The sequence below is a fragment of the Arachis ipaensis genome, chromosome B07 (assembly GCF_000816755.2).
Source record: "Arachis ipaensis cultivar K30076 chromosome B07, Araip1.1, whole genome shotgun sequence".
Taxonomy (NCBI): domain Eukaryota; kingdom Viridiplantae; phylum Streptophyta; class Magnoliopsida; order Fabales; family Fabaceae; genus Arachis; species Arachis ipaensis.
The window spans coordinates 107,556,087-107,566,910 of NC_029791.2; the positions used below are offsets into that span (position 1 = coordinate 107,556,087).

General features: G+C 34.3%; 1 protein-coding gene across 1 annotated transcript; it reads left to right on the forward strand.

Annotated features, from left to right (window-relative positions):
* Positions 5,807-8,659, forward strand: LOC107608205 (protein HEADING DATE 3A-like). Its single transcript, XM_016310067.2, has 4 exons — positions 5,807-6,321; positions 6,434-6,495; positions 7,889-7,929; positions 8,221-8,659. Exons 1-4 carry the CDS (start codon positions 6,133-6,135, stop codon positions 8,448-8,450), a joined length of 522 nt encoding a protein of 173 aa, XP_016165553.1. The 5' UTR covers positions 5,807-6,132; the 3' UTR covers positions 8,451-8,659.

Consider the following 10,824-nt stretch of genomic DNA (forward strand, 5'->3'; position numbering starts at 1 on the left):
GAGGCAGAGGCATCAGTTGCTTTAGCAAGCCAAGAAGAAATGACGAGGACATGGCATCGCAAACTGGGCCACATGTCAGAACGAGGCTTGAAGATTCTAGTAGAACGTAATCTCATTCCCGGGCTCAAATCGGTAAACTTACCGTTTTGTAAGCATTGTGTTACAAGCAAACAACATAGATTGACGTTTGGTAGATCAACTGCTAGGAACAAGCATATATTGGAGTTGATTCATTCTTATGTGTGGGAATCGCCAGAGATGTCCTTAGGAGGAGCAAAATATCTTATATCATTTATTGATGATTACTCTAGGAGGCTATGGGTGTACCCGATCAAGAAGAAGTCAGACGTGTTTGCGATATTTAAAGAGTTCAAAGCAAATTTAGAACTTGAATCTGGAAAGAAGATCAAGTGTTTAAGGACAGATAATGGAGGATAATATATCGATGGTGATTTTCTAACATTTTGCAGCAAGCAGGTATTCAACGGCAATTCATAGTTGCATATACACCTCAACAAAAATAGTGTAGCAGAGCGAATGAATAGGACTCTCCTAGAAAGAGTACAAGCTATGTTGCAAACTACAGGTTTAGCCAAGTCTTTTTGGGCAGAAGCTGTTAAAACCGCCTGTTATGTGATAAATCGGTCACCATCAACTACAATTGGGTTGAAGACACCAATGGAGATGTGGCAAGGTAAGCCACCTAATTATTCTTCTTTACATATATTTGGTTGTCCTGTGTACGTGATGTACAATTCCCAGGAAAGAACAAAGCTGGACCAAAGTCTAGAAAATGTATATTCTTGGGTTATGCAGATGGAGTTAAGAGGTATCGCATGTGGGATCCCACTGCCCGCAAGGTAATTGTCAGTAGAGATGTGATATTTGCAGAAGATGAATTGCAAAAGGAACAAGAAAATGACAGCACTGTTAAAAAGATAACCACTGTTCAAATAGATGAAAAATGCAAAGAAGGTGATCTTTCTAAAGCAGAACCACAACACGAAGAACAAGAAGCAGAGGCTAATGACATAGAAGTTTGTCGATCCACTCGACAAAGAAGAACACCATCATGGCACTCAAATTATGTTTTGACAAACCATGATGCATATTGTCTTTTGACAGAAGATGGAGAGCCAACAACTTTTATAGAGGCTATGCGCAATCCAGATGATTCTATGTGGATGACAGCAATGCAAGAAAAAATTGAGGCATTACATAGGAACCATACCTGGAAACTTGTTGAACTTCCAGCAGGTCAGAAAGCCATTGGTAACAAATGGGTTTACAAGATCAAACGAGATAGTAATGATCAAGTGGAACGATATCATGCAAGGGAAATGTTTTCTCAAAAAGAAGATTTTGACTTCAATGAAATATTTTCAAGGGATATGCTCAGAAAGAAGGTGTTGACTTCAATGAAATATTTTCTCCAGTGGTGAGACTAACTACTATTAGAGTAGTTTTGGCTATGTGTGCTGTATTTGATTTACATCTAGAGCAATTAGATGTAAAGACTACTTTTCTTCATGGAGAACATGAAGAAGAGATATATATGCTCCAACCAGAAGGTTTTGAAGAACAAGAAAAAGAAACTTGGTTTGCAGGTTAACTAAATCTCTGTACGGTCTAAAGCAGGTGCCAAGGTGTTGGTACAAGAGATTTGATTCTTTCATTATTAGCCTTAGATACAACAGACTTAGTTCAGATCATTGTACCTATTACAAGAGGTCTGGTGATAATGATTTCATCATTCTGCTGTTATATGTGGATGACATGTTGGTGGTAGGTCCCAACAATGATCAAATCCAAGAATTGAAAGCACAGTTGGGTAGGGAGTTTGATATGAAAGACTTGGGACTAGCAAACAAGATTTTAGGGATGCAAATCCACCGAGACAAAAGGGATAGGAAGATTTGGCTATCGCAAAAGAATTATTTGAAGAAGATCTTGCAACGCTTCAATATGCAAGAATGTAAGCCAATCTCAACCCCACTTCCTATGAATTTCAAATTATCCTTAAGTATGTGCCCTAGTAGTGAAGCAGAGAGGATGGAAATGTCTCGAGTAACATATGCATCAGCGGTGGGAAGTCTTATGTATGCCATGATCTGTACAAGGCTAGATATTGCTCAAGCAGTTATGGTGGTAAGTTAGTTTATGGCAGATCCGGGTAAAGAGCATTGGAATATTGTTAAGAGGATCTTGAGATACATCAAAGGGACCTCGAATGTTGCATTATGTTTTGGAGGATCAGAATTCATTGTCAATGGATATGTCGACTCAGACTTTGCAGGTGATCTTGATAAACGAAAATCTACTACAGGCTATGTGTTTACACTTGCAGGAGGAGCTGTGAGCTGGCTATCTAAATTACAGACTGTTGTAGCTTTATCTACTACAGAAGCTGAATATATGGCAGCTACACAAGCATGCAAGGAAGCTATTTGGATCCAAAGGTTGATAGAAGAACTCGGGCACAAACAACAGAAGATTTCTGTGTATTGTGACAGTCAGAGTGCCTTGCACATTGCAAGAAATCCTGCCTTTTATTCAAGAACAAAACACATTGGAGTACAATATCACTTTGTTCGGGAAGTAGTAGAAGAAGGAAGTGTTGATATGCAGAAGATTCACACGAAAGATAACCTAGCAGATGCCATGACAAAACCAATCAACACAGAAAAGTTTGAATGGTGTAGATCCTCATACAGCCTATGAAATACATGAGCAACATGAATTTTGAAAATTTGTCAAAATTATCTTTAAGTGGGAGATTGTAAAAATTAGTAAAGCTAATTTTAGAAAATAGATAAATAAATAATAACTGAATAAAATGAAAGGTAATAAACAATCTTAGTTTATAACCTTAGGATTTTAATGGTTGAAAAAGAAAAGAATTATATACCTCTAATTGACAGATGGTTCATATTGAAAATACCAAGGTTGCGAGAACCGGACCGGTCATTGAACTGGTCAGGTGACAGGTTTAATGGTTCAACCGGGGTCCAACCGGGGTTGAACCGGTTTCATTAAATATATAATATAATTATTGAAAATTCAATATACAATTTTAAATATACAAATTCAATAAAAATTTCAATCCATCATGATCATGTTTAATTCTAGAAAAATAAAAAACTTAATATTGAACAACACTCTCATTCCTGTTTAATACAAGGGTATACTCTCATCATGATCCTCTGCAATATTCAATTCATAATCAAAAGAGGAAAGACAAGCAAATGGCTAAAAACAAAAACAATGAAGGAGAATCAAATTCGTAAACCACATTAAAATAAAGGAAATCTGTCATATGACTTGTAAACAATGGAAATCTGTCAATAATCAAATACCAAATAATCATTTACTAGCTTACTTCTTTATTTATGGATGAGAAACTCACTTCTCCTTTCTATTCATTGATCCTATTCAGACCTTCAAAATGTTACTCCTTATTGTCACACCAGCCATTAAATCTATCCGTTACAAACAATGACAATACTACAATAAATTACATAACTTAGTTAAAGAAACGATTTCTTCCCTAACCTAGCCACAACTATTAAAAATTCCAGCCAAAACTTGCCAGCTAGTTACTGAAAACTAACCATAGAAAGATACTAAGCAGGCACAGAGGGCGTGATCGCCTACAAGAACTGCTCCAGATTGCTCAATCACTTCTCAGCATTATCTTGTGGCTGTGGGTTACTTTGTGATTGTTCCATCTGTAACAATCAGAAAATCAAAGGCCAGAAAATAACTTCAGAAAACCATGAACAAATAAATAATTCAGCAACCAAAATCATGAAGCAGCAAACAAATTCAAATAACCTCAGCAAATCAAAAACCACAAAACCATGAAGCAGCAAACAAATTCAAATAACCTCAGCAAATCAAAAACCACAAAACCATGAAGCAGCAAACAAATTCAAATAACCTCAGAAAATCAAAACCCAAAACCTTAAAGCAGCAAACAAATTCAAATAACCTCAGCAAATCAAAAACCACAAAACTATGAAGCAGCAAACAAATTCAAATAACCTCAGCAAATCAAAAACCACAAAACCATGAAGCAGCAAAAAAATTCAAATAACCTCAGCAAATCAAAAACCACAAATCATGAAGCAGCAAGGAGGAATAATAGAACAAGTGAATAACAGAGTATCACCGGCGGCGAGTAACGGCGATGACGCAACAGGAGGCGAGCTCGGCGACGACGCAACAGGAGGCGAGCTCGGCGACGACGCAACAGGGGGCGAGTTCGGTGACGAAACAGGACGCGGTGGTGGTTGCCGTGCTCAACGCCGTCGCTGCTGTCGCTGCGGGATGCGGTGGCGATGGCGGTGGAACTGTGGGTGTGAACTGCTTTTTCAGTGATTCTTCTTCTCTTCTGGCTTCTGGAGTTCTGGGATCTGGGTGATTTCTGTGAACATTAGGGATTTAGGGCTTCGTTTACTCGTTTAGGCATTTAGCCCCTTTTTTCTTTTTCTTTTTTTTTTAAACTCCCAAAACGACGCCGTTTAGCATTTTTATTTTCAAACCAAAAACCGTAAAAAAATCGGACGATTCTTCTGGTTCACCGGTTAACCGCCGGTTCGACCAGTTTTTTGACCGGTTTTTTGCCAAATGCTTTCTGACCTTACCCGGACCGGCTAGGTGACCGATTCTCGGTTAATCCGGTTGAACCGGCTGGTCCGGTTCGGTTTTCAGAACCATGAAAAATACTCACCTATAAATTGAGCTTTTCTTTAATTCATTTCAATCAAGTCATCCAGATAGAATAACATAATATTTCTTTGAGTAGTTTTCTCCTATATATATAGAGAGAAGTATATTCTTCTTTTTGTCAAGAGAGAGTGTTATTGTAGTCTCCTTGTGATAGAGAGAAGTTATAATTCTCAAAGAAAGTTATTCAATTATTTTCATATTTTATACAAATTTTTTATTTTTTATCTTTATATTTTGTTGTATCATTTGTATGGTACCTAACAAATACCAATTCAGGATTAAGGTTGTTTAAACATATTAGAAATTAGATACTTTAATTTCGTCTTTAAAACGCTGAAATACCGTTTTGATTTTTTTAAATTGCGTAAACATTGATTTTTGCCCTTGAAACTTTTAAAAAGTTTCAAAAACTCTCTTTAATATTTAATTTGATTTATTTTTTTCTTAACATTTGAAATAAAATTCTATTTTATTCTTATCATCAAGTTTTCGATAATCAATAATTACTAAAAATATTATCCATTTTACTCCTGTAATTATCTCTAAAATGCATAATTTATGTCAAATATTAATACGTTCTTCATAAATAATTGATGTATTTTCTTTACGTAAATAATTAATTAACTCAATAATAATAATTAAGTATTTTGGAAGTTAAATATATATTATGAACCAAACACAGTTTTTTTCTAGAAATATTANAATAAAATTCCCAAGAATAATATTTTCAAAATGTAACTCTTGAGAATATATTTTATAATTTAAAACAAACTCCACCAAAAATATGTAATAATGAACAAACAAAAGTGCACATTTATTTTTAGTATGTAATAATTATTATTATCAAAAAGTGGTCAACTCTCAGCTACTCTGAAAGAGAAGTAGTGCAATTAGAATTATAAGAAAACACAAGCATATTAAAAAAAATATTCATTTAATTTTGAGCAATGTTATTTGAATAATTAAACAACAACTATATTTTCTTGTTATTGAATGTGACAAACTGACAATAGCTTCCATCTTATTACTATCTACTCTTAGTATATATTATATAAGTTTAACTAAGAGGAATATACATAATGGTCAAACCTTGAAAAGATCTGGCATTTTAACTTCCACTATATAGTATGTGTTTGTTTTATCCTCCGACAACTACTGTCCAACAAATTGCGCAGGAATTTAGTTTCCGATTCAAGCAAAGTTCATGCATGCATTCTTATAAATCTCAAATCGATGTCTCGTCCATGTCTCGCAACTTTTTAAGAGATATATGCTGGCTTTTCTTTTTATTTTCCCCTTAAATTTTCGCGTGTATATATATTGATGTACATACAGATATTTCCTTTCATAATTAAGTAGTAACACATTTAGGATATATAGCATTAATATTCATAGATAATAATGGACCCTCTTACTCTTGGAAGGTTGTTAGGAGATGTTGTTGATCCCTTTACAAGTTCTGTGTCTTTGAGGATTGCGTATAACAATAACTCAGAAGTAGTCAATTGTTCTGACTTCAAACCCTCCCAAATTACCAAACAACCAAGAGTTGATGTTGGTGGTGATGATTTTAGGACCTTTTACACTCTGGTACGTATCTCTATATATGCACTTCTTATCTTTGAAAAGATCATCTCTATTACTAATTTTAAGGTTACGTGTCATGATGATGATATATATATATATGTATATGTATATGCAGATTATGGTAGACCCTGATGCACCTAGTCCTACTAATCCCAATATGAGGGAGTATTTGCATTGGTATGTTATGGGTCACCATCTTATAACGTGGATGAATATGTAACATGTGTTCCTCTATTCCCTTCTTTACTGCTCTAAAAGTCGAATATGTTTACATGAAGGTTGGCTTAATTATCTAAATATCAAATAGTTTATTATTATTATTATTATTATTATTATTATTATTATTATTATTTTTAAGTTATTTCTTCTTTATTAAATATATTACAAATATATTAAAAAAATTTAGGAAACCAATTACATAACAAGCTAATTAAGTTAACTCTTTTTTATTTTTTATTTTAAAATTTGAAAAATCAAGATAGTGGAGAGTTATTTCTATTATTATTATTTTTTGTAATAAACCTATTTTTTAACTAATTGGTTAAAATTGGTTTCATTTCTAATTAATTGTATTCTTTACTAAACAGCCTGCATTACTTAGCATCACACCAAACTAATTATTTGAACTTTGAAGTGATGACAATTAACATATCTATATATAGATCAGATACCATACCCTAACGTGTTCGTGTTCCGGTTCGTTTTCCTTTCTGTTTTTCGGATTTTGTTATTGTGGTGAACATTTAAGAAAAACTGAAAATGTTTAACAAATAGAGACTACAACAGAGATAAAATATTACAAAAGGCAAATATATATTTCAATTTTTGCACTTTTAAATTTATACAGTTATGTACTCTTTTTCTTTAATAGATTTTGTCCCACAAAATTTTATTAATAGAAGATTTTCAACGAGCCACGAGCTACGTAAGACTTATTTTATTTTTGTTGGAGTCTGCTTGTCGGTTGTTTTTGGTATCATTTTTTTTTATTTCTCGGTTAATTAGAGCATCTCCAATGAGACTGATTTTGAAGTTTGAGTTTTAAATATGACATATACATGAAGTAAAATAATTTTAAATTTTATTTTATATTAAAATAATAAATCTCATATTCAATCTCAATTACTATTTATAATATATAATTTTACAAATATCAATATAACATTTTGTAGAATTTAAAATAAAATACATATAAAACTAAATTGGAAATGCTCTTATAGTCCTTCTGTACGTTGAAACTTGTATTTCAACAGCTATATATCCAAAAAAGATATCATACCCTAACCGAAAAATCATTCTCTGTCCAAAAGCGTATATGATTCATGAGATATATTAACATAAAACTATATATTATATAACATTATTTACTACTTTATAAAAATAAAGATAGAAGTAAAAAATAACAGATGAATGTATAATTAACATCCAGAAGCAAAATAATAGAAACAATTTAGAGAATGTATATAGGTATGGATTGTGTTATAAATGATGAGGAACGAATGTATAAACTTTATATTTGTGAAAGATTTATATATTGATAGTTTGATACATCTCTTAAATGACTGCTCAGGTTGGTAATTAACATTCCAGGAACTACAGGGGCGAGCTTCGGTAAGCACATATATATACATAAGATTTATGTAAAATGTTAAAGTACAGTGTAGCATATTATATTCATCCATGTTATATATACATTAAAATTATCTATTAAAATTAGCTACTACAATATAGAATATATATAAAAGTATAAAATATATATTAAAATAAATTAAATTATAACTATATTTATATATAAATACATACTAGTTAATTTTATAATAATTAATTTAAATAATTGATTTTAATGTAAAAATAATATTTTTGTGTGATATTATATATGTTAAGTAAGAAAATATAATGCAGGGCAAGAGATAATGAAGTACGAGAGTCCAGAACCAACGGCAGGAATACATAGAATAGTGTTTGTGCTGTACAAGCAAATGGTGGGGAGGCAACTGATACACGCTCCGACGTGGCGTAACAACTTTAACACTCGCGACTTTGCTCAAGTTTACAATCTCGGATCTCCTGTTGCTGCTGTGTACTTCAATTGCCACCGGGAGAGTGGTTGTGGTGGAAGGAGAATGATCTAGCGTGAAAGTGATAGGATAATACTGATCCAATAGCATATAGCTAGGCAAATAAATTGATAAGTACTTCAATTTAATACATATGTATGTGTGTGTGTTTTTTTTTTTAAGAATCAGTAGCTAGATCTTGATATAAAAGAATACTTAAATAAGTGGGAAGTTGTCTGCTGGGCTTTCGTTAATTCCTCCTATATATGCAATGTATGCTTCTTAAGGATTGATATATAAATATGTATGACACGTTATTCATATGTTGATGCACGGTTATCAATTGTTGGCTACTTGTTGCTCTATCATCTAAATGTAAGGAGATAGCACATAAATAATAATATTGTATGTTAGATGTGTTGTAATTAGGAGTACAGAATTTTATTAAAAGAATTTACTTATTAAAAGAATTTTATTAAAAAAGCAAAAATAATTTACTTATAGTTTAAAATTAAAAGTAATTTCCAAAGCATATGAGAGTCACTACATCAACCCCGTCCGCGACACAATCAGAGAAAAAGATTGACAGAATAGTGTTTCAATAAAAATATGAGAGTAAGTACTCCTGATACTCTATAATCTATCTATGTCTAATGTAAGGCGGGATAAAGTTAGACAGCCTCATATTGAAAAAGATCCACGGATTTGTATCTCCAATTGGAGAGTGAATCATTTACAATTTTTGTGGATAATTTACCTGACAATGTTTCGAATAATGAATTGTTTCATATGTTCAAGTGGACAGGAAGGATAAATGACATCTATTTGGCACGTAAAGAGAAGTATGACTGGATCCATCTGTTTGCTTTTATCAGGTATACTACAAAAGGAGGTGCATTAAAGGCCATCAAGGAGATGAATGGAATGCGATTAAGGAGCAAAGAGATCTTTGTGGGTGAGGCTAAGTACAGGAGGAGGATTGATGTCCGGGGAAAAATCACTACACACGATGAAGATGTCAGGGAGTTTCCTGATGGAAAACAAGAAAAAATCAAAGAAAAGAATATTGAGGTGAACGAGAAAGAGAGAGTTTTCTTGGAACACCATAGAAGTGAAGAACTAGAAATTCAGAGGGAACCGTTGGAGGTGGGATGAGATCCAGTGGTAATGATGCCACATGGACTACGGGAGGCAGAGCATGACAAGGATAGAAAGGTATTTGCTGTTGAGGATTTGGATGAGTGGCATGAGGATTTTTTGAAAACGCGAATAAATAATCCTTTGATGTATCCGGCAGTTATGGTGAGTGCGAAATCTATAGAATCTCAAACAATCAGCAACGAAGCAATCTCTGAAAGAACAGAGACTTGGGAATACGGGGATAAACGGAAAGAAGGGGTTGATCTGGTGTTGAACAAAAGTTTAGTTGGGGCTGAGTTGAAGCATATAAGGCCCAATATGTTAGTGGGGTATGGCGGTGAAGTGGCTGTGTGGTGCGACGGAGAGTAAGTCATTATGCGTTTTAAAAGGGCCTCCTTGCTGGCTGCTGCGGGCGACGGTGATGAGAGGGGCGTGGCTAGTCATGGAGTTTGCGGGGTTGATGCCACGGTGAATAGCGCCGACGAGGCAGATCTGGGAGCAATGTTGAAGTCACCTGCTAGAGGCGGAGGTGATAATGTCCGCGCTGAACTTGATGGCGTGGAGGCCAGGGAGGAGCGTGAAGCCCCTTATACACCCGACGAGCAGAATCAAGCCGGAAAAGAGATTGGCGGAGGTGCGGAGAATTGTTCGAACAGTACAGCGGAAAAAAACATTCCACCAGGTGTAGTTAATGAGATCCACGCTAGTTTGGACGAGAGTGGTAAGCAGCATGTTGGCATATGTCTGATGAGGGGTGATGCAGTGCAAGATTCAGATTTAGAGGATGAGAATACAATGGTGCAGGAAATTGAGTTGGATGATGAAAGGGCTGTAAGGAACTTGGAAGATTCGGAGAACTCAGAGCAGGATGCAGACGGTAAAACTAATCAAGATGAACACGGAGGAAGTTGGGATAAAGATATGGCTGAAAATAGGGTTGCTTGGAATTTGGCTGTCGAATCAGGAGCTGTTTTATATGACGAGGATGAGGACATTATGGCTATTCTCCAAGCTCAAAATGAAGTATTAGAACAAAAAAGAAGGCAAGCAAAACAGAAAGAGAAAGCAAGAAGGTGCCGCCCTAAAAACCGAAATAAGGTGTGTAATAAAGTTTTTAAATGATTTTAGTTTGTGGAATATGAGGGATTTAGGGGGTGTTGGAAAGTGAAAAATGGTAAAAAATTTAAGAGTAAAAATAATGTGAATATATTAAGATTGATAGAGACAAAGAATGAGGTGATTTCTAAGTTTGATGTAGTGCAATTTTGGGGTAATGATGCGGTGAGTTTGGAATTTGTGGGATCGGAAG